We start from the raw sequence: 23947 nt of genomic DNA on the forward strand, positions 1-23947 counted from the left end.
GGCTGGCATGTGTCGTGGAAGTGCTTATGGGCTTTGAGCTGGGCTAGGCCAGGTCCACGGTGCCCTTAAAGGCTGGTACTTTCATCCCATTTGGTTGTCTGGCTCCCCGCACTTCGTGACTTCAAACCGCCTTTGTGTGGGACTTGTAAAAGACAGAGTTGGTTAACTAATGGTCTCGCTGGTTTTAGCGCAATATTGTCAGAGTGTGTTTTAATAATAACAACAACAACAACAACAATAATAATAATAATTATTTTATTATTTAATTTTTTCTCCTCCCCCTGGCTTGCTGCATTTCCACCCTAGACCCTCTGGACCTCCAAGTGTACGTTAAACCTGTGAATCGTAAAACATGCGCACTACTCTGTAGTCCTGTCCTCCTTGATGTCGCGTAGGGCTCGTGGAGTGAACCGGGCACTAGCGTTTGGTTCAGTGTGGGGTGAGGGTCTCCAGACTGCTGGTGCTGCTTCTTCAGCTGTCTTACTGACACCCCACCCCCCACTCAAAAACAACCAAAAAAACAACATCATAAACATCCACAACAGGAAGGGCTCTGCTGACATGACTCAGGCTAGCTGTTTTTGACTCATCACAGGCTGTGTTGCATAATGTAGGCTGTTTAACAAGTTCTAGTTGGGGGTTAGGTTTACCAAATCATGTCTTCCATTTACATTAAGCACTTTCGGTGCGTATTTATATGTATTTATATGAAGTTGTACGCGTTTCAGCATTTAAAATGTGTCCATATGAGTCTTGACGGGGGGGAGGGAGAGATGCAAAGGCCTTGAGGTGCAAAGTTCTGGAGTGCTAGCACATGCGGGTCAGATTCAGGTGTGCTGAAGCCCAACTCTGGGGGGTGATGGATGTCCAAAGGGTTTCTCATCACTGACCGTCTTTTGGTGAAGTTGGTCATACGATTGCCACAGCAGCCAGCACTTCTGCAGACTCCCAGAAGCTCCTCACCTCGGATGGCAGCACCGTGTTCAGATTCCTGTTGTGCTTTTCGTGGTCAGACAGACGTGTCTTCGCGTTACTGGGCTCATACCCTGTGGCTGTTCACAGCAGCGCTGCCCTTGTTAATCAGCGCAGCATGCAAGACCATGCAAGACTCCAGCACACTGCACTTTTACGGCTTAAAAGAGCAGCCGGGTTTCAGACAGGATGGCGGCCAGTGAGGTGGCACCACTCGTACACGCCTCCTTGCCAGCAATGTAGCGGCTTTCAGAAATGAATCCAAAAGGGCGTAGGTTTTAAGATTCCACCACATCCATCACGTCCCTCACTAATGTCCTGTGTCATTCTGTAAGAAACCTGCTCCAGCGTTGCATGTTCAAGTGTTCCTTACATATTTCACTCGCTCGCTTTGAGTCCTTCATTAAGTTGGTGGTGAACGCTGACAGACCAGCAGGCTTTAAGCATAGGGCATAAGCCGTAATGCACAAAATATTGGAAATTGCGTTGTATCTGCACCTCCAATTTGAAGTGGTTCAAAACCCGTCCCAAATCCCGTTGAGGTAAATGAGGTTACAGCAGGGAGACCAACAGCAGCGTTGTGGGAGCAGCTTGCCACTCATCTCCTGATCCATAGATGTTAGGCGTGGAGAACTGATCCCAGTCGAGGTGGTAAAGGTTGCAAGTCATTACGGACGCGACTGGCTTCTGATTAAATAACAGATTGAGTTAGAATTTAATTTGCCATCAGCTGTAATCTTATTGCTTTTGTCCTTTCGAGCTGAATTCAGTATTGTAGTTTTTATTTATTTTTTTTCTCCTTTCTTGTTTGGTTTCATACTTCCTTTTTAATTATGAATTCATTTTTAGATCCTCCCACTAAGAAATACTTGTGCATTTGCAAAATAAATCCAATTTGTGCCTCCATTTTTGCCTGCTGCTCAGTAATTCACTGTTACATCATGGATTCTTACAAATGGGGATTTATGGCAGTTGCCTGATCTACAACAGGCGTTTCTGAATGACTAATGGCGGACACGTGGCCATTTATTGCCTGTTTTGTTTTGAGTCATCTACACGTTCCTTGTCCACTCATTTGATGCAGAGGAGGCTGTGATCCTTCATGATATTGTCACCAGTGCTCAGACAAGACATTGGTATGCACCGGTTGACTGACGGCCTAATATTAGAACCTACCCCACCGGGTGGCCTGTAATTGGCAGGCTGCATCCCGCCAGGCATGTCTTACGAATATGTTTGTTGGTGTGTTTCAAAGAAGCCCGTAATCACTGTCAGGAAGTCCTCGTCTCCTTTCCGTTGAAGCACTGTTATCGGCTGATGTTCGCGTCAGCGCGCCCTCAGGTTTCTCTTGGCCTGAGTCACGTGTCTGAGGTTCTGAACCCTCTGGCATAAGGAGCGGGCCTCCGGCTCACGCACACAGCGTCACCTGCCGCGGCCTGCGTTTTCTGCGGGGACGGCGGCACGGAGGAGGGGCTGAGCTATTTGCGGCGGGTTCGAACTCGTCAGCCTGCGCTTTGCCGAGGCATCCAGATTCTTTGGGAGCGCTGGAGGGCCACGGCCCGGCGGCCCTCACGCGGCTGCAGCAGGGGAAGGGGCTAAACAACTGTGCGCTTGGCTCATGTTGGGGCTTCCCTGCCTCGCTGTGGGAGAAGGAATCTTGCCCAGGAAAACCGAGTGCGTGTAATGAGGGTTCTAGCCATGTTGCGCAGGGTTGTAGTCTGACACTTGGCTAATTCTCACATGTCCCATACCCTATGTAGGAGGATCCCACACTGCACCCAGACAGCTACATTCATTAGGAGCATTATGGTGGTGATTTATTTTAAATTATTAATAAATAATAATAAGAATAATAGAGCTCGTTGTCCAGGTTTAGTGTTAAACCCAAGTCCTCCCGGGCGGTGACACTCCAAGGACAGGACCGGGTTCCTTTACCTTTTAGGACTTGTCCTTCTTTACTGCACATGAACTCTCGCATTTCTGCACTAAATTACCAGCTTGCACAAGTCTGTGCAGAGCTGTACGAGTTGGCTTGCTGCAGGAATTCTTATACGTCGGGTGGCACACGTGCCAATCGTGTTTTAAGCTCTGCTGGTTTTTATGGGGCCAAACATGGCCGGCCCAGGGCCGCCGCTGCCAGATGCAGAACTCCATTCCACGGCTCTTCTTGGTTCCTTCTTTGGATTCCTCCGCCGTGGCGTGCCCAGGCCCAACCGCATCACGCAGATGATCCTCTCTCGCTGTGCTCCACTGCCAGGGAGCCCTCTGGCCGGCCCGATTGCCGCGCTGCTGCAGAATGCCCGGTGGATGACGTCGGCCCACTCGGAGCTCCGTAGACGGCTGTGCTGGAGTGTTGGAACGCTCCTCCCTCGTCTGGCTCCTGCACCCTCCCAGCAGCGGCACTTCAGAGAGGTTTCTTTGCATGTGCCTGTGTGCCCCCCCCCCCTGCCTTTTTTTTGCGTGTGACTTGAGCACGAACACAGTTCGCAGGAACCTTTCAGAAAGAGTTCCAGAGGAGCGTGTTTGAAAGTCCATTTATGAGGACAAGAATGCGCTACCTCAGACTGACTCTTGAAAGATGTTTACAGAGAAGTTTTTGGGGAAGTCCAAGACCGTTTTCAATGTATTTCATTACAAAATAAGAGCCTTGTTTTGGCTCAAAGTTAAACTATGCCACTCCACTCCTCACTCTATGCCAAAGTTAGGCAACCATTTAGTGGACTGACTGCAGCTGTTCAGTACTCTTTCAGTGAGACTTCGTACTTCTGCATTGGGATGGCCAGTCATAATGTCTGAGCCATTACGTATTGAGAGTCGCAACGGCTTTGCGGGTTTTGCTTCTTTTAAATGGCTCCTAAATATTTTATTGGTCCTATATACTATACAGCATTAGAAAAGTTTGGGTACACTATCCCACCGGATCAACGCGATGGCGGGAGTTTGGACACACTGTCCCGCGGCGTCTGACCTCCAGCAGGAGCGACGACCGGTTCCCTCTCGTAGGAGCGTTGGGCCACTCACCCGCTGTGTGCTGTGGCAGGACCGTGCCGGCCTGCCCGTGTGCAGAGGCTTTAATGCTTGTCCCCGACACCGGTGGTGCAATTAGTAGGTTGGACTGTGAGGAGTAGAGAGGTTCTTTAGGGGTCGTGACATGCACGGGGACCGCCAAAGCCGCCAAACAATTGTAGCAAGTAGGTCCTCACACACCTGCTGTACCTGAGGCAGGTGTGTTGGAGCAGGAAAACAAATGACACGTGGAGATTATGGGAACCGATGCACTAAGATTGACAGCTGACATAAAGACGGCGATACCCGATGGGGTCGTGGAGTCTAACGGACTGAGAGAATCGCTACAATCGTCTGTCTCTCGTCTGAATTAATTTTCATCATTTGCTACATTTGATCCTTTTGCCTGTGTGTATGTGGGGCGGGGGGTTGAGCACATTTGGGATGTTGGGAAGTTACTTGGCCAGAGAGGAACAGGAAAGACCTATATCTCTAGTGCCATGACTTAATTTCTTTATTGCAGATGTGCATTCTACAAAATAAAGCAGTAATTTAAAGTTTAAGGGAGCAAACGGGTCAGGGTGTACAGGAGTTGTGCATTATGGAGTTGGCACAACAACAAGATGTCTGTTAGCCATTGATGATTGGATCAAGGCATTGTCTGTTGGCCCAACCCAAACTTGCACGCACACACAATCCAGCGCTGTCCACAGTCAGCTGGCGCACTGATCAGCTGGCTACGTGTGTGCGTGCTTCCACATGCTTGCTCAAGGCCTTTGGAGTCTGTACAATGAAGTTTAGCTAATTCAGCCATGTTGTAATTAGTAGCTGTCAGATATTCTGAAAGTAGAACCCTTTAGCCACAGGATCGGTGTACCTGCCACTCCCCATATCTTTCACCCAGAAGAAGTGGTGCCTCTTAAGACAAGGCACCACTCAACATGTTATAGAAGGAGCTTTGACAATGTGGCACCAGTTTTTGTAGCGTGAACCGCACCACTCTGCTTCTGACAGATGCGCATACGAGCCAGTTTAGTCTTGGCCTGTTCACGGCTTGGAGGAGGTAGAACGCAGTGACGGTAAGAGTGTTCTGACAGAGTGCTGGAGAATGGAGGGCCAGCAGAGCAGGCGCGACAGGGACCGAAACGTAGCATCACGTCGCAATTGTTCAGACACCCGTGAGCAGTCTGCAGTGACGTTACTGTAGACATTACCGATTAAAAAAGGGCCTTTCTGTTGTCTTTCATTAGAGCAGTCAAACCAATTAGAGAACTACTAGCGTTAGATCTATAAATATCTAGCCCTTTTTTGGCCCAGTATATGTAGATATAACTGCTTTTAGAATGGAAATAAGATGCTGACCCACCAGGGGTTCCATGTTGGTCAGACTCGGTTGGCTGTGGCTTCCTGTAGGAACGTCTTCACCTTTCAGGGAGACCCACTGGAATGCTGTTTCCTTACTTTTCACACAAACACACCTCCCCTCCCCACCATGTGAGCGTGTGCTGTATACTGAGCGCATGCAAACACCCAGACTTTGTAAGGCCAACTTCTAAGACCCACCCTCTCAGGATGATCAGTTATGCACTTCCTGTTTGCCCTCTGGTCTACATTGAATCTCCCCAGAATACATACACACACACACACTGCCAGTCCATGCCAACTGATTCTCTGCCCAGCAATTATACGCATAAAGCAGTTTGGCAACCACGTAGTTAGCTCTAACAAAAGATGACTGGTACAGTCTGGAGCCACAGAGTGAAATCTAGAACTGCTAGTTGTGAAAGGACACTCTGCTTAGTGGTTCCTGTCTGTCCTCCTCTAGTGTTCCTCTATTGGTTATAGGAGAAGTGGCTCAGGCTGAGGAGGAAGTGTGTGTGTGTGTGTGTGTGTGTGTGTGTGTGTGTGTGTGTGTGTGTGTGTGTGTGTGGTTTCAGAGCTCCATCAGCTGTGTAAGCGCTCTCTCTCTCTGTGGGGGTGTGCAGTAATGGGCTGATACAGTGGCTCTGGTGCAAGGCAGGCAGGCCCTTCAGTGTTTAACCTCCGTCAGGATTCAGGAAGGTGGTCTGAGTCACCGGTGATGTGTGAAAACCAGGCCATGGAAACCATGGACCCCCTTCAGGCCTCTGTTACAGGGGTCTCTGAGGCCGAGCTTGTCCCAGGTCACCCTGGTTACGGGCACACCTTGCAGATTCTTTCATTGTGACTGTAATGCCAGCGGGACCCCCCCCCCCCCAGTGCTCAGCCTTGTACAGTTACAGTTCCCATCCGTGGCTCAGCCTTGCTCTTTCTTTTTCCATGGGAATCCTAGTACCATATATGGTCGTCAGACCAGACTTTTGCGTTCTCCCTCTCTCTCTCTCTCTCTCGCAGTACTATACCCCTTTCTGTGGCCTCCTGCAGTAGTAACATTCCCTCATCCCTCCACCCTCTCCCAATCTTTCTCTCATCCCGTCCTCTGTCCCTTGAACGCGCGCACACACACAGAGCATGAAGGAATTCCTTTTGTGGTAGAGCTGCTGCTCCGGCAGCCCGCTGATGTCGCGGCCGGAGGAGGGCTCACGCGCCGAGCCACCCGCTTCCTTGGGAACGTGCGTTGCGGCGCACTGGAGGGGAGGGACGGGGTCACGGCTGCCGTGTAGGAGAGCTCCTCCAGCCTGGCGGCCCTTCCTTTATAAGGAAACCCCGTTATCAAAAGCCTCCACGCACCAGAGGCTTGTCTCTTCACCCGACACCAGCTTGTCCTGTCTTCAGTCCCGCGCTGGGTTGAGACAACTTCTTATGGACCTTCTGATAAAGATGTACGTTCACAGAGTTTCTTGAGCTGCTTGGGACATGGCCGCTGTCCTGGGCTGTTTTGTGTGGAATCAGTCAGTAAAAGAACAGAAACCCCAGGTTGTGCTGTTTAGGCAACCTCCCCCCCCCCCCGCTGCGAAAAAAGAATAGGATTTTATCATTACAAAGATCGCAAATGGCAAGTAACTAGTGTTACAGATGAAACTAGTATTTCAGATGCATTATTCTTGCTACTTTAAAACGAGACGTCCTTGTTCAAACAGACGGCTCACTGGAAAACAACAAAACCACTGCTGATCTCAGTGTTGGTACAAAGACAGTGTGTCGTAAGAGTTCTTTTTAAGGTAGAGCTACAGCAGGTTTGGCTTTTACAGCATTGGGATTGATTTGATTTTTATTTTTGTGTGTGTTTGGCACCACAAGTGTTCGTAGCAGTTTTATCTTTAGCCTCTCAGTGTGAATGTGGACAGCAGTGGTTGTCGGCTCAGAAGGCTGCCTCTGGCGCTACCTCTCTCTCCGTCTGTCCGTCTGTCTGTCTGTCCCTGCCGCTCTGCTTTGTTCCAGCTGTTCTGCTTGACCTGGGAGAGAAGTCACTCTTGCGTTTGCCTCCGCTGAACAAACAGGCATAGTTCTCCGGATCTGTCGGAGCTATGCGCATGCACGCACTTGCACACACAACAGGACATTCTGCTCTCAGCTGTACTGCTTGTTTGATTTGTGCCGTGGAAAACATCCCCCGATGTCTTACTGAGCTGCGTGTGGTTGTATGCTGGGAGACTGGTTTGAGCATGTCTTACGGTTTACTGTTTGTGTCATAGACGAACTGGAGCTCTGGAAGATGACGTGTGCTCTGTAGAACATTTTTGCCATTATGCTGTGACTCTGTTGTTGTTGACAACATGTAACTAGGTTGTTTAGCGTGTTGTAAACAGCTGACTTTCCTCCAAACAGCCTCCTGATTACGGCTGGCGCTCGGTTGCGAATGTCCCATCCGTCCAGGTGTGTAACAGTCTAAAACCCTTTTAGCATTTTACACATGTGTAGCTCTAACTGTGCTGAGGTCTGTGCTAGTTGGGGAGCCAAACACACAGAATAGCAGTTCCTCACAGAATTGTGAGCCGTCTAGTCACAGCCGATGAGCCGCGCTGCACCGATCTTGGTCTTTTGCTGCACAGTGTGGTCAGTTGTGCCGTGTTCATCCAGAACAAAACCAGGGTTACCCTGTCGCATCCAGGTTACTGCCTTTACGTCATCCCTACTGTCTTTGCCTTTTGTGTTATGGTGATTAGCATCTACGGGTTGACGGATACGGGGTTTCGGTGACTACTGCCAATATTTAGAGAGCAGGGTGACTGATGACAGCATCTAATGCCGATATTGTATGCACACGCGTGTGTGTGTTTGGGGGGGGTGTGGGTGGGGTGTGGTGTGTGTGTGTGTGTTTGTTTTTTTTTGAGGGTTTTTTGTATGTTATAAAGTACCTCAATTTAATATTAACAAATGACAAATGTCAAATTTTGCTCAGCAAATGTAACACTTTTATTGTCTGTTCTGTTTGCTTAAGTAGATTTGCAGTCTTGACAGCTGTGCAGTTAATTTAAATAATAGTGAGTCAGGTGAATCTACATGTTATAAGAAACCTAAGCTTTGTTTTAAAAAAGAATGGAATCTACAAACACAAATGAGTAAGCTTGCGTAAATAAAAACTATTAGCTCACAGTGGCACCCAGCTTGCCCATTCTCAACATAGCTTTTAATTTGCCCGATGAATCGGCGACCGAGTCGTTGGCCGACTGCTAGCAGCAACAGATTGTCCAGATCCAGCCTCTCTTTGCGTAACTGTGGCCACTGTCTGATCTCCAACTTCACGAAAGCATCACTAGTAAAATGGGCCTGCAGAGCTCTCGAACATAACTGCAACACGTATGAAAGAAGATCCCTCCCCCTGTAGGTTTGCTTGCAAGTGTCCAGGCTGCTATTGAATGGTCACTAGTGTCTCAAGTACAGCTTGAGTTTATTTCTAGATCACACTTGCTGGTGCCAGTGAGGACGATGGTTCCAGTTAATATCTACAGTTGTCATTGTTTGCTGCCTAACAAAACAGTGAGTCCTGCTTTCTTCCCACTTGAGTTTTACTAACTTCGTGCTGTATTCCCAGCGTTAGTTTGGAACGCACCATCTCTGGCCTGACTCCCTTGATGTCTGAGACCATTCCTGTGACCCCCATTATATTTTTCATAGGCTGCACCCCCCCCCTTCTGTTGCCATGGTAACACCCGAGACCATCAGATGTTTGATCTCAGAGAATCCCAGCTTTAGCCATTTCTAGTGTTCTTGTTTGGGGCAGTATTTTCCCAGTCCTATTACGCATTTGTTTCTCTGTGCCCGACGGGCATTTTTGAGCTGACCTGTAGATGGCACCTTGTAGTCCGTTGTGAGGGAGTTGGACGGCGTTAGGTGGGGATGGTAAGGGAGCACAAGGGAAGATGACCAAACTCCCAGGAGAAATGAACGCCCAAACCTCGATGGCCGCACTCTCGACATGTCGACCCGGACCCTCCTGCCCATGCAGGGCACATTCTGCGTGACTCCAGGATCTGGGTTGTGGGGGCCCTTCTGCTTCACTGCCTCTTGGCCCCCGTCCCGGCCCACACGGCGGTCTCGCCTGACATTCTCTGCTCCAGCCCTGGCCTAGCAGACAGGCCTCCCGCTCTACGGCCATTCCTGCTGTTACTGGAAATATTTGTGTTTTTGTATTGAACCATATACCCTTAGGGTGCAGATGCTTCACTTCCTGTGTTTTGCGTTGAAGCGGCACTTGGGGGTAGTCCCTTCCTGGTGGAGGGGGTGTGTCGCTTCCTGGAGGTTATCAGCTGTTGTCCAGTGCTGCTTGTTTGAGTGTACACGCAGCACAGCACAAAGCTTGAGGTTCACACACAGGATTAACTGCTCAGGTCTGATTTTAGAGCACTCTCCATTATTTGGAAAGTGTGTTTGTGTGTGGGGTACATAGACATCCAAGGAGCTCCAGGTATGTGCACCTCCATGCTCTAGCTCTGAAGTCGTTAACGGTGCGGGACATACACACCAGCAGTGCCTGCCTCTGGACCTCAGGATCTGCACAATTTCGTATCTACTGCAATTGATCCAGTTAATCAACATGCTCAATGATTGCAGAAGCCATTACAGTGATGATGATGATGATGATGATGATGAGCAGCGATGTATTTTGCAGCTGTGGCAGATATAAACAGAGCATGCATGGGGCACACATCAGTACATGCAATAGGTGCGTTTGCTCCCCTCAGCAGAGCTTTATCAGTAGTGATACAGCGAAAGTCACAGTGGCTATTTGTGTTAGCAGCTTCAGTGGGACAGACACTGTCAAGTCAAAGCCAAGTTCATTTATACAGCACTTTTTACAACACAAGTTGTCACAAATGAGCTTAACTTGGCAGTATGGGTCCAGGTCCCTAATGAGCAAGTGAGAGCTAACCGTGGCAATGAAAAACTCCCTGAGCAGAGTTAAAGAAGAAAGCTTGGGAGGCTAAAGATTTAACAGGAACTCATTGTACTTGGACAGCCCAGCTAATTAATAGTCTGTGCTTTATTCCAGTATGTTTAGTCCAAGTAGCCACTCCAGTATAGATGTGGGAGTTCCAGCTACTCTGGTGGGTCTCGGGTGGGTGAGATGCTTCTTTATCCATTGGAGTAGATGCAGCCGTTCATCTACTGGTGCCACTGGGATATTTTCTGGCATGCTCTTAGATGCTGTCACCAATGACCAGATCTAGTCCAGTGTTGGCATAAATCTGTAGTAACATGCAAATAAAACAGAAAAATGGCATTAGATCTGCAAAGATGAACAACACATGAACAGTCCGCGTTCACAGTAGACACGTGAACGATCCGCGTTCAGCAGACATGCGCCAGTGGTCAGCGTGCAGCTCCGGCAGGTTTATCTGTAGCAGCAGAACTACAGGGAGGGTCAGAGGAGGACCGGAGTTCTGAGAGCTCTCGGAAACCAAAATCGTCACAAACCCAAGCGAACGTATGAAATGGCTGGACGAGTGTTACCACCTCAGATTACCAGAAAACTCTGACCAGAGGCCCCAGTCTCTGCACCTTTTAATGTACAGGGAGTTACCCAGAGGAAATAAGTAAGGCTTTGTACTGAATTTAAACATCGAGAGTGTGATTACTGAAGGCTGGACGTCTGTTGCATGACTAGAGGCCTTTATAGGAGTGGGCTCTATAATCCCGATCATTTTAGCCACTGAGAGAAACCCTGCATTTTGAGAATGCGGTAGATGAGTGCTTTATATGTCGTCGAGCTTTTTAAAATCAATTTGAGAATTAACTGGGAGCCAGTGCAGTGCTCAAAGGACATTATTAATGTGGTCAAACTTTTTAGTATCTAATTTTTAAGAACAGTTTTAAAACCCATTAAGATTTAGTAGAATATTATAATTTGTCTCTTACAGCTTTGGGTGAAAGCAGTAGCTCCTCAGTGTTATTGGAGTGCAAAAGGAGGAAGTTACTTGCCATTCAGTTTTTTTTTTATTTTTATTTTTTTTATTTCTCTAATGCAATCCTCAGTTTTGTTTATGCATGGATGATCAGATTTGTCCAACAGTGGAAGTTAATACCACACTTACAATTAATTGTGTCCAACTGTAGCATAAAAGGCGAATAATGAGGGTCCCAGTACTGACCCTTGAGCTACACCATATTTTACTTTTGTAAGCCCAGAACATTCATCATGTCCAAGGACAAATTGATGCGTGAGCGTAAGACAAGGGTGTCACTCACCGGATGGTGAAAGATGTGGCCACTTGTTGATCAAACCACAGCGATCTGATGAATCTGAATGTGCTGTGGTGTGTCCCTGGCATCACAAAATGTGTTTTCCATGAAGAATCGAGCATTGGAAGCAGCAAGCTGCTTTGCAAATGTCTCTGCAGGAAAAAGCCTTAGACATGCAAGTGCATCTTTACAAGTAGTTGAATTGGTTGCCTCATTGGCCAAGTGGCTATTATTCCTCACTTGATTAACATGGGCGTTCTGAAACCCCATTGGTAGGCTGGTTGGTGTTGGATAGTTAACTTTTTGTTCTCTATGCATTGCTTAGTCCGTTTGAATTACCGGCAAGGATTAACCGAACATGAAGCTGTATGAACGGCCGTCAGGAGTGATGCGGCGGCGTGTTCCTGGGGCGCTCATCCAGCAGGCCATGCCAGAGGTAGTGTGCTTGCTCTAGCCCATGCTGGCTACACGTCCACTTCTGCGCGCACTGCCTTCCTCTTTCTTTTGTGGCCTTTCAGTTGTTCTGCACTTTCCAACGTAGCCCGCGAGTCCACTGCTAACGCAACCCTCCGTCCAGCATGAAGGAATTTCATCCCGACTGCAAGTACGGGTCGTGTTACGGAATGCAATTCCTGCTGGGTCATTTCAAGCCCCCCTTCCCCACTCACAAGTCAGAGCCGAGGACATTGGCAAGAAACGAGAACGCCAAGCGTGCCATAGCCGTCTGATCCCCATAGTCGTAGTATCGTGTGTGTGTGTGTGTGTGTGTGTGTGTGTGTGAAATGGAGATGTGGCTGCTCTCATTTATTCTGATGCTTCTGAGACTTGGATTATTTTTAGCACTGTGTTGCAGAACATCACTCCTAGTGCACCATAAAAGTGTTATCAAGCAAGTGTGATCATCTCAAGCAGGATGGTGTCCTTTGTCATTTGTCGTTTTATAAAGGGTTTTAAATAATATAATCTGTGCGGTTTTCCTGAGGTTTTTTTTGTAGTTTTGCTGTAGTATCGTTGTGCTTTACTGCCATGTTGTCTGTAACCAAGCTGACGTGCCTTAGCAACCTTTTATTCAGGCGCCTCTAAATCTCTTGTCCAATAAATTAATGGTTTGGGTGTTGCTTGCCTCTTACCTAGATACGTCCCCAATAAAGAATTTATTCCTAAATAAGGTTTTTGCCCTCAGTGACTAGAATTCAGGGGCACGTTTAAATAGCAAAAATACCTGCTGAAGTTAGCAGGGCTGTTGCTGTAGTGTAATGAAGAGGCAGCGACTTCCTTTCCTAGCACCCTAGGGATGATTTTGCCCAGGTTATTTATTACGTTCTCCTGATAAATGGGTTGTTCGATTGATTCCGATTTTCAAGAGAGCCCACAGAGTCTTGTGCAAATTCATCGTGATTTAATCGACGTGTATTCCACTTGTAACGGGCCTCATGACATCCCTTTGGTGAACACCCGAATGGCTGTTGTAAATATGATTTGGTCTGCTATAGCACAGTGGCGTTCAGTACGGGGGTAGGGGTAGAGGGGTAGAGAGCTTGGCACCAGCTTCAGCTGAACAGGTCTGAAAGAAGCTGCTGAGTTGCAGCATGTCTGCAGGACCAGTGCTGCTGGCGTGAGGCGGGATTTGGACACGCCGCTCACTGTTATTAACGCTAATGGGCAGATTAGACCTCAGCTGCATCTCAAACGTGTTTGGCCACTAAATTAAGTCCATATGCGTCATAACATTCACACGATGAATCAGAGTGGATGCAGGATCACTTTAACCACGCCACCCAAGTTCATCAGTGAACTGCTTCAGATGATTTATGTTCAGAGCATGCAGTGTCACTACTGTACCCTTACACTCATGTGATCCAGTGCAAGGACTGCTCCTACTGGGTGCATGTAGGAGTGTTTTTGGTGTGTGGGTACTGTTCACCACAGCAGCTCCCTGTCAAAGGTGATTTTCACACCGTTCACTGTTCTTGCATACACACTGGGTCACCAGTGAGTCGTGCGACTTGGCCAAAAAAATGCCCTCTAGCACAATATTCTTAATAAAGAGGTAGGAGAGAGTCCTTCTGAGGTCACGTGCCCTGAAAGTTAAGATGCCCTTGACTCTACTTTTTGTTTCTTTGTTTGTTTTTGTTTCTTTGTTTGCTTGTGGTTTGTCAGGACCTTTCTGATCCAGCATTCCTTATTCAGACCAGCCAAAAAGTTAATTTGGAAGTTGGGAGTGTGCGCTGGAATTTGTCGCTCATCTCCATTCCCACTGGTTCATTTGCCGAGCAGCGCTGGAAAAGGCCGCGCTCTACGCTGGAGCACTGCCGCTTTTCGTTGCACATTTTATTTCAATATCAGTGCATCAGCTATAATTTTTCTTAATATAGCTGCTAACCCCCCATCCGAAAACTCGGGTTCTTTGACAGGCCCCCTTCACAGCGGCGGTCTGGGAGGTAGCAGCATATACTCCAGCCTTTCCATTCCCATCTGCAGACAGGTCTGCGCTGGGCACTGGCTAGCTGTGGGACGGGCGAGGACACGTCTCCAGAGGGCCGGCTGCGGGTCGGACGGCCCAGCTCCTGCTCCTCTGGGTCCTCGGGAGGTACGCACGGGCCACTCGTACTGCGGCACAGCGAACGGCCCAAATTTGGGCACGGATTCCAGCCAAGCGGTCGCGTGCCCCAAACGTGAGCCTGGCCTCTGTGTGCTCGCCTCTGTTGACTGCGTTGTTGTAGCAACCCGATGCGACCAGGAGTTTTCGGGAGAGGGAGAGCTCACAGAATTGAAGGTTGTTTTGGAGAGAGGGAGAGAGAACTTCAAGGTTCTGGGGATTTTACTGGGCAGGGTTCAAGTCTGATCTATGCAGCTTTGTAGCAACTGATGCAAGCTGACATTTTGTGTGCTAGAACTGCTGTGACATTTTAAAATGGAGAAAAATATGTTAAACCCTATAATTAAGGCACAGTAATCTGTTTAGTGGGATTTGTGCTGTTCATTGGGGGTCGCGTGACACCCGCTGCCCCTTCTTTGCAGTTGTTGATGGGACTTTTCAACCTTGCTGCCCCTGACTTACTTCTGCCTTGTGGTTACACTGCCGTCTTCACCGCATGAGCAGGTGGGAATGACCACCATCTTAACCCTCTTAGAGCTCAGATAGCAGGTCTGTACGGCTTTGTTTGCCCTGTGGCCCTGTGCAGACAGGCAGCTCCATCTGCACCTTTTTGTACATTTTTGATTACTCTCTGCTCCCTTTAATTCCTTTCTTTCGTTCTTTCTCTCTCTGGCCCGTTCTTTCTCTCTCCATATCGTGGCCAGGAGAGAGGGAGACGTTTCACTTTTATTCTGTCCCTTTGTTTTCTATATCTCTCCCTTTTTTTGTTTTCTGTCTGGATTTGTCCAGGCCCCCCGCTGAACCCTCTGCGGCGTCTCCTAGCGCCCAGACAGAGCTGTGTGGCGCTGACCTGGCCGAGCAGACGCGTTTGCCTATTGTTCTCTCGCCTAGCGATTGTTTCGGTAATGGCAGCACTTTGTCCGGTCGTGTGGTGGCTTGCTTAAAGAATGGCCTGCCACACTATCCCCAGGGTGTGTGTGTTTAAACTGAACTTTTCAGGACTGCAAGACTCTGCCTCTTTATTTGGATGTTGTACAGAAGAGATCTCTATCAGGAGATTTTGGTTTCCATTCTCTTTGGTGGGGTGGGTGTGTGCTGGTTGTAGGTTGTAACTGGTGCAGTGAGTTCTATAAATGGCAAATCCCAGCTGAAAACACCATTCTAACCACAAGAATTAAAAATGTGCTTAATTTCTGCATTAGAAACATCTGTCACTTCTCCAAGTCTGAATCTGATCAGAACTATTCAGGAAGAGGGTATACCAGAGTGATCGTCCTCACACTGCCATTAGCTGAATTATATACGCTATGATGTAGAAATTGTTTTGTATGTAATTAATGATGAATACAGTACAGTGTGGTGGTGTGTGAAGTCTTGCCGTAGGTTTGTGTGGCACCGTATTTCCGTGCAGTGGTCCGGTGTTGCACTGGGTGGCGTCACCCTGCCCTGGCTCTCTCTTACCCACGTGGAGCGCCTAAGGCTTGGGAGGTTCTGCTGATGCGGTCTGATAAGTCCGACATCGAAAACGCGCATGTTATCTTATGGAGAATGGCTGGCAGCTTTGACTTGCAGAGGCCTTTTGACCTACACCTGAATCGGCCAACCACAGTAGGGTGGTATTTTTGTGTATGTCTAAGGGCGGCCACCTACAGGAAAGTGTCCGCCAGCCATTAGGCTGAGCTGGGATGTTTGGAGAGTACGGGTCTCATTTCAAATACATACTTCCATACCTTACCAGCAGACATGCGGGATATGTCTCCTTTATCTGCTGTCTGCCTCAAACATAATTCTGGAGCATTCAAGGGTGAGGATTATGAACATTTTTCCAGTCACTCTACCCATAACCATCTCTTTTAAGATAGCTGGTTGTTTTCAATTTAAATTTTTATTTTTATTATTTTTTTTATTTTTTTATTTTTTAGAAAATGATTAGCAAGCCCCATAACTGCTGTCTGACCTCCACTATGACCTTTCAGGAACAGCTGCCTGCGCTCTTTCTTCTCCTGTGGTCGTTTAACCGAATGTGCTTTTAACGTGGCGGTTTTACATCTGGAACGAGTGAATGGAAGGATACGTTTCACACTTCTGTCTGACCCCCGGGGCCAGAGCAGGAGATAGTAATGCGATGTGTCTCTTCTTCTTTAGCAGCCCTGTCCTTCCATTGGTGCTGTGCATGTTGGAGGTCACTCTCAAAACCGTGTGCTGATTTTGGCATCTCTGGAGTTTTCACTCGTGATTCCTTGACAAAGTGGGCTGTTATCATCTGGATGTTGTGATCTCATTATAAAGGAGCGCCTCTAACCTCCACTTCGTGTATGCGCACACAGACAGACAGAGAGAACTCCCCCCCAAACGTGTGTTATTACAGACATCTTTGCTATGCCTGTCTGCTTTGTGGAAACCCCATGCGTCTGCCAAAATCCTGGCGCTCCGGTGGGCAGGAAGCGTCCGCTACGGCGCATCGTCCTGCAAACTAGCGCACGTCCTGACGGGGCTCAGGGTGAAATCTGCTACGTCACGTTCATGCCGCGTCCTTTTCTCTCCTCTCCTTCAGGCCTGCATAGACGACAACGTGGACATGGTGACCTTCCTGGTGGAACACGGCGCCTGCATCAACCAGCCCGACAATGAGGGCTGGATCCCCCTGCACGCGGCCGCCTCCTGTGGCTACATGGACATCGCTGAGTACGTACAGCTGCTGTAGCCCCGACGACGCAGGCGTGTGGAGACTAGGGTCCGCGTCATGAGCGGGGGTGCGCGCGCTCCCTCTTAGTTAGGCGTGGCATCTGCGCTCCAGGGGTCAGACTAGGGCTGGCAGTGACCTGCCCCCTCCAGGTAAACGCTCACGGGGGTTCGTCCCTGCGTCTTTAAAGGCCGTTGTACCTGTAGGGTTAGGAGCCATGCTGCAGAAGCCATGTTGGCCACCTCGCCTGCCAGTGCTGATGTAACCGATATCGCGTGCCGTGATGCTATCAGAGGACATTTAAATGGGACTAGGGGTGGAACCGAGCCGCTTCTCTTGTGTACCCTGGCCTGGATAATGGGAGTACTGGCCTGGTTTGGGAGTGCGCGCGTGCGCATGCCCATGTAATTGCCTGCATGTGTATAAGCCTTGGGCCAATAAACAATATCAAATATTGTGATAATTTAAAATGGATGATATTAAACAAATGTTCTGTTGCTTTGTCACGTACTGTTTCCACGTGATTGGCTTGCTTGGCTTCTACCTTTTTAGCTCTTCCCTTTATGCAGTGACTCTAGTCTGCAGTTGGTTAAAGACACTGAGATGTTGCAGAGCCCTAGTGCACTTAGTGGCTACGAGATCGGGCCATGTTGGCAACATGGTGCTTATCGCTAGAGTTTTGGAGATGGTAATCTCTCTCATCTTCATATGTGCGTTACTTGCATGTACCTCGGTTCTTTGATCAAGAGTCAAAAATCGGGTATCTTAAAAACAAAAAAAAAAACGCGTGTTGGTGTTTGTGGTCTGTAGTTCATTGCAGTCCTTTCTTTTGTATACATTTTTAACTAATGGATAAAGTTAAAATCTCTCATTACAGTTGCATGTGACATTAAGAAAATTATAATTTAATTTCTGTCATTTAAATTATAGCAGTATTTGATGTCATTTATCAGCCCAAGGCAGGCGCGTGTGTGCCTGCATGTGGTTTACATAGCATTTAACTAATTTCAGCTTCACTACATGTATACTCAAGTTATTCATACTAGCTGAGTCATGTCTTGTCATGTGTCTTCTGGCTCTGGGGTTGTGCAGTTAAGAAAACAGCTGTTTGTCCTCCACCTGTTTGATCTCCACTGCCCTGGCACCAGCATAGCGGCTATGCATGTCACCTGTAAAACTGGTAGAGCAGGTTGGCAAAAGTCTTGGGCTGTCGGTGACTTGGTGTCGGGAGGAAGTGGGCAGGGTTTTGCAGGATGACTGATCGCCTGTGGATAGTCACACGCAGATGCGGTTCCAGACGGGTTTGCCCTCGCCGACCCTGTTTCCCATTTAGCAGTTCCACGTGCACCACTAAACTCAAGACGGCTAGCGTGTGGGCTCTCGGTACAGCAGGGAAGGATGAGAGGATGGTGGAAAAGTGAGCTCCAGGTCACGATCCCACCCATGAGAGCGCCGAACCGTGCCGTCATGGCTACACGTGCAGCGAGTATGTTGAAAGTAGCCCTGCACCTAGAGCGGTGGCTGGAGACGTGGCGCACTGGGCCGAAAAGTCAGGGGAGTCCCGGCCCTTAGCGAGCAACGAGAGAGAGAAGTCTCCCGGCTGGAGCGTGGTTGACACTTTGAGTGATCTGGGCTTCAGTGTTTGCGCTGGGCTGGACTCTGCCTCTTGAAAGGACATAATTTCCTGTTTAGGCACTACGCTTGTCTGTTACCAGAGACTCTATCTTTACGCATCCATGCTCTGGCGTTCTCACCTCTATCTTATAAAGTTTAAAGACCGTGCCCCAACTGAAGGTGTAAACTGTGTTTTAAATATATAAGTAAACCAGTACAGAAACTTTGGGGAAATGCACAGAATCTGATTAAAAAACCTAATTAGTGATGTTTCAGTGTGAAACTACCGTGCTGCTGTAGAGTGATGGCGTGCGGAGCCATCAGCGTGCCGACTCGCTGAGACGACCGTGCGCTGTGCCATCTGTTCAGGTACCTCATCAGCCAGGGTGCCAACGTCGGCGTGGTAAACAGCGAGGGCGAGACGCCGCTGGACATCGCCGAGGAGGAGGCCATGGAGGAGCTTCTCCAGAACGAAATCAACCGGCAAGGTACACCACCCACCCTCCCCCAAATACGTGTTTAAACCCCAACACACCTAGGCCCTGCTCTTCCATCCATTATATCATTATATTTAAAGCCAAACAGCAGCAACAAACCTTAAATTTTTCCTTAAACTCTAGGGAATATTCCACTTGCCATTCCATTTGATTTTGTTTTGTTTTTTTAAAGATAGACTTGCGCTGTGAGTAATGTGCAGTATTGTGTGCGGGTGAATCCATGCCGATGACTCCTGGTTCTGGAGTTTATGGCTTAAGGAATGTTGCGCAATGTGGCACACAAGGATACCCCTCATGCAAGACATGGATAAGAATAGGCTGCCTTAGTTTAATCAGGGGTCGGTGGCTGAGTGGGTGTGTGGGGGTGGCTGAGTGGGTGGGTCACATGCCCTAATGCTGTAATCCAGCTCATGTCCTGCTTGTATGAAGTCATGAAGCGTTTATTAATCCAGCTGGCAACGGCCCGTCGTGTGCCAAGGTGACGTCACTGAGGAATGGGATCCACTCACTTGGCCCCTTTTTGGTGGTCCTTGAGGTAGCTGGAAAGATTTTTCCTCTCCATTTTTGGCCGTCCCGGAACGGAGCCGTGGGGCTGTGGAGATGTCTGGGTCAGCCTCGCCCTGGTAGCCCGGGTCAATACCAGGCCGCTCTGCCCGTCACGACCCAGCCACCGCGGATGCGGAGACTCCCAGTGATATTAGGTGGCAGTGGCACGAACATGCTTGCTCCCTCCAAATGCCAGTAGTATTCCGATGATGTTTTACAATATTCCCCTTCAGGCCACGCCCCGCGAGGCCCCCAGGTCTCCAGCACTAAGCTCCTCACTTCTCCACTTTCTGAATAGAAGCACGGTAGTGATCTCTGCTCCAGTTATGCGCGGCGTGTCCGGGTAAATCAACCCTAACCCTCCTGTCCTCCATGAGTCAGCAAAGGGGCACTGTGCCTTCAGCCTTTTGTGCCATTGCTGGTCCACCAGTGGCACTGTGCAGTGATGATGCAGATGTTTCAGGCTTCTTATGGAGGTGGAATCCAGCCACTGCTTCACAGGAAACGGTGAAATTCAGCTGTAATAAAGTCGAATTCTATTAAGAGATGGTAGTCCAATAGTGTTGGCCAATTTCCTGGAAAAAAACCTCTAGTGTAACCTTGTGACTGAGACCATCGCTCAGGAAGGTTATTTTGGTGCTCTGTGTCTTTGGTCCAGTGGTCAGAGCTCACGTTTACTTACTCTCAGCCCTGGGTTCGAGTCCCAGGTAGGGTGGCTGGCTTCAGCCTTCGTTACAAACGTGTTCGTCGGTCACTGATTCACCGCCTCCTTCCCTTTGCCACCTACCCCAGGCCGAGCTCCTTACTGCCCCCGGCTCCAGCTAGGTGTCCTGCGTCCTGCACGTGATGCGAGTCCCGATGCTGTCGTGCACGTGGCTCTCGCCCGTGGGACTGTGCGGTTGCAGTGGAGCCTCTTTAAACTAGTCAGGAGGAATTCCCACGTTACCTTGGCAACGAGCAGAGATGAAACCGCAGTTAAAGGGGAATAAAAACATAGCCTAGAGATACAGTATGTATTGTCTGCAGTTCCTTAAGCATGAACCGTTACGGGTAAACCTGACACCCATCGTGATTTACCCACTGAACCTTCTGTGCCTGTCAGGACTGTTCAGGACTGTTCAGGACTTTTGGCCACAGGCCGTGATCGCCGAGGGCACAAACTAAGCACCTCTGCCTCTCTGTCCTCCATTTCACGGGGCCGAGGTCTGTGCGGTCGTTACTCATCGTGGCCCTAAACGTTTGGCTTCACGGCCAGGTCTTTAGCTTTGGAGACCTTACTGATGGCCCTCTGGAGCTCAGAGAGGAATCGGCTACAGTGGCATCGCGAGTGCCGCCCTGTTGAATGGCCTGTGGTGTAGTGACGTGTGCTCGGGTCACTGGTGCTCATCAGTCTGAGCGCTAACGATGGTTTACTGGACTGGGGAACCAACAGCTCCTTTCAGCTTTAGAGGTGAAGATGAACTTTCTAGTAGTTGGGACCATATGATTTTATCAGTTTTGTTTTCAAATCACGATGTAGAAAAATTAGTTTTTAAATTGCATGGCCTGCAGTTTTTGTTACACATTGCCTTGATTCTGTTCTTTCGTGACCTTTTAGATCTCTTTAGATTATGTAATGGTTCATGCTTAAGTAGTGATGGTACTAACACCTGTAGTATCAGTCTCAGATTCTTTCCCTGTGATCAGTCATTTTTGTTTAAAATGGGCTGAGTCTTCGCTGCGTTTTTCCTGCTAATAAGAGTCTTCCTGTGCAAGACTCCGCTCTGTGGGCGTGGGCCTTGCGTAACTGCGTCTGTGGTAAAGTTCTTCTTAAATATTTACAAGAATACTTCACCCAGAGATGCTAATCTGGCTACCAGTGAAAGGAAGCTGTTGGCAGATCTGCGTCAGCTCACTGCTGACAGCGCTGTATTTGGATGAAGTTTGGCTTTGCAGGAGTTAGCAGTGGACGTGTGGACATACGGCATAGAGCTTTAATTACAAACAATGTCAAAAAGTGCTTGGGCCGGGAGAACTCACTAGAACGTGGTACGGTTATGGTCGTCTACTGACCCTTTTAGCCACGCTGGTGTAGCAGTGTAGCCCAACTGCAGGAGTGTGTCCCTGGTGGACGAAGGGTCGTGTTTACAGGTGCAGCAGCCATCTAGCTCCGATCCCTGGCGTCTCGAGCAGACGACAGGGCAGTCCCACACCTTTTATCAATAATCCCGCTCCACCCAGCAGTCCCGTACCCGTTGCCGCGGGTCATCGCGACACTAACCCCGGCCTCCTCCCTACGCAGGCGTGGACATCGAAGCGGCCCGGAAGGAGGAGGAGCGCGTGATGCTGCGCGACGCACGCCAGTGGCTCAACAGCGGGCAGATCACCGACGTCCGGCACACCAAGTCCGGTGGCACCGCCATGCACGTGGCTGCCGCCAAGGGTTACACGGAGGTTTTAAAGTGAGTCGCAGCCCTTCTGCCCCGGTTACAGCAGGAGGGTTGGGGTGCTGGGGCTCGTCTGGGGAGGGAGGGGGGGGGGGCGGTTCTTTAATCAGTCGACTCATTACTCCAGAAACGCTGGCTGCCTGGGCTCTTCCTTATGTCCACAGGACAAAGTGTCTCCTTCATGCTGTCCTTCACTCACAGAAAAACCTGTCACAGCTCTCTAAAGGAGAATTCTGGCAATTGCAGATGCTAGATTATATATTTTAGAAAGCAGATACAAATGTACAATCAGATTTTTGAAAAGGGAGATGCAATTTCTGATTGTGATTAGGTTGTTGTATATTGTGGATTTGGCATGCTTTGTTTGATATTAAAAACAAACATATGGGCTACTTCCAAATGTGACACTGTTTATCCCCGATAACCAAAGCGCCCACATAACTCTCAAGCACATCTGGCAACGTATCGATTTGTTAGAAGCCTCGTCTACTGCAGGGCAGTATCGGGATGACGAACAAACGATATATGGCAAAAGTACCACGTGGAGCGCTAGTTAGGAATAGAGCAGCGCCCGCGTCCCAGACCGGATTGCGTCAGTGGGCCTCGAGAACCGCGGATTTGCGCAATCTCACGATGCCGTCTCTGGCTGTTTTCAGGCTTTTAATCCAGGCAGGGTATGATGTAAATATTAAAGACTATGACGGCTGGACGCCCCTGCATGCTGCTGCTCACTGGGGGAAGGAGGAAGCCTGTCGGATACTGGTGGACCACATGTGCGACATGGACGTGGTTAATAAAGTGGTACGGGCCCTCATACTTCGCCTGCTCTGTGTAGTCCGAGCGCCACTCGCCCGTCTGCACACATGCGTTTGTTTATTCATTTATTTTGTGTGGGTGCAATTTTGGGTAATTGATCACCTGTGTGTGTGTGTGTGTGTGTGTGTGTGTGTGTGTGTGTGTGTGTGTGTGTGTGTGTGTGTAGGGTCAAACGGCGTTTGATGTAGCGGATGAAGATGTCTTGGGCTATTTAGAAGAACTGCAAAAGAAGCAGAATCTGGTATTTCTTTCTCTTCCTGAGCAGGGTTGGGAATTTCATTGAACGTTGCATTCAGTGAACATTAGATTCATTTTGCATAGGGCTTTTTAAAATTATTAATTCACATTAAAATTAATTCAATAATTCAGAAATGTATTCATTTTTGATTGGACAAGGGTGGCTAATAAAATTGTTTATTTACCTTGTAGTATGAGAAGCCAAACCCTGAAATCTAATTTGGTTCTTTTGGGAAGACTTCGCTTTGTCTTCTAAAGGTTTCCTGAACCCTGTTTTAGAGATTCCTGGTTTTCCTCGTCTCACGTTCCAATCTTCAGTACTGAAGGGACTGTGTGGTGGTTTTGCTTAATGCCCAATATCTCTGGTGTTCTTTCAGCTTCTGAGTGAAAAGAAGGATGTTAAAAAGTCTCCATTGATAGAAACTACGACCACTGGGGACAATAATCATTCTGTGAAACCAGTGAAGAGGTAAATGGCGTTGTACTCTCCGGGGGGAGATCATCTCGGCGTAGCTGAGGGTCGTGTTTAACCTTGTCTCTTCAGGAGGTCAAGTCAGACCTGTTTGGATTTGAGTGCAGCGGTTAACTGGCGTCTCCCGTGTGCATGCGTGTGTCTGCGTGCCTGCGTTAGTGAAACACTTTTACTTGAGCCGGAGAAGAACGCTCCACGCATCGACACTCTGGAACCAGAGAAGGTGGACGAGGAAGAGGAGGGTAAGAAAGACGAGTCTAGCTGCTCCAGTGAGGAAGAGGAGGAGGAAGACTCGGAGTCAGAAAATGAAGCAGGTGAGTCGGTCCCCCTTCCCCCACAGACTTCAATCCCAGCAGATTACTGGAACTGCCCGCTGTGTGTGTCAACCGGAGGAAGTGGCTCATCTCAGTTTGGTTTTCTCACGACTTCTTTCTCGTGCCATGTCGCCTCACTATTCTCTGCCCCCTGACGTTATGG

General features: G+C 48.8%; 1 protein-coding gene across 7 annotated transcripts in view; it reads left to right on the forward strand.

Annotated features, from left to right (window-relative positions):
* The window catches only part of ppp1r12a (protein phosphatase 1, regulatory subunit 12A), a 54240-nt gene that overhangs the window by 10401 nt on the left and 19892 nt on the right, over positions 1–23947 (forward strand). For all 7 annotated transcript variants that reach the window (XR_014125774.1, XR_014125776.1, XR_014125778.1 and 4 more), the window contains exons 2-8: positions 16734–16864; positions 18846–18964; positions 21801–21960; positions 22602–22746; positions 22928–23002; positions 23376–23467; positions 23630–23784. Coding sequence is in view for 2 of the 7 variants with exons in the window: in XM_081722533.1 (XP_081578659.1) it covers positions 16734–16864; positions 18846–18964; positions 21801–21960; positions 22602–22746; positions 22928–23002; positions 23376–23467; positions 23630–23784 (877 nt within the window). In the remaining 5 variants the exon portion in view is untranslated. The remainder of the gene's footprint in view (positions 1–16733; positions 16865–18845; positions 18965–21800; positions 21961–22601; positions 22747–22927; positions 23003–23375; positions 23468–23629; positions 23785–23947) is intronic.

Source organism: Electrophorus electricus, chromosome 11 (genome assembly GCF_041902795.1).
Source record: "Electrophorus electricus isolate QZ-2024a chromosome 11, ASM4190279v1, whole genome shotgun sequence".
NCBI lineage: Eukaryota > Metazoa > Chordata > Actinopteri > Gymnotiformes > Gymnotidae > Electrophorus > Electrophorus electricus.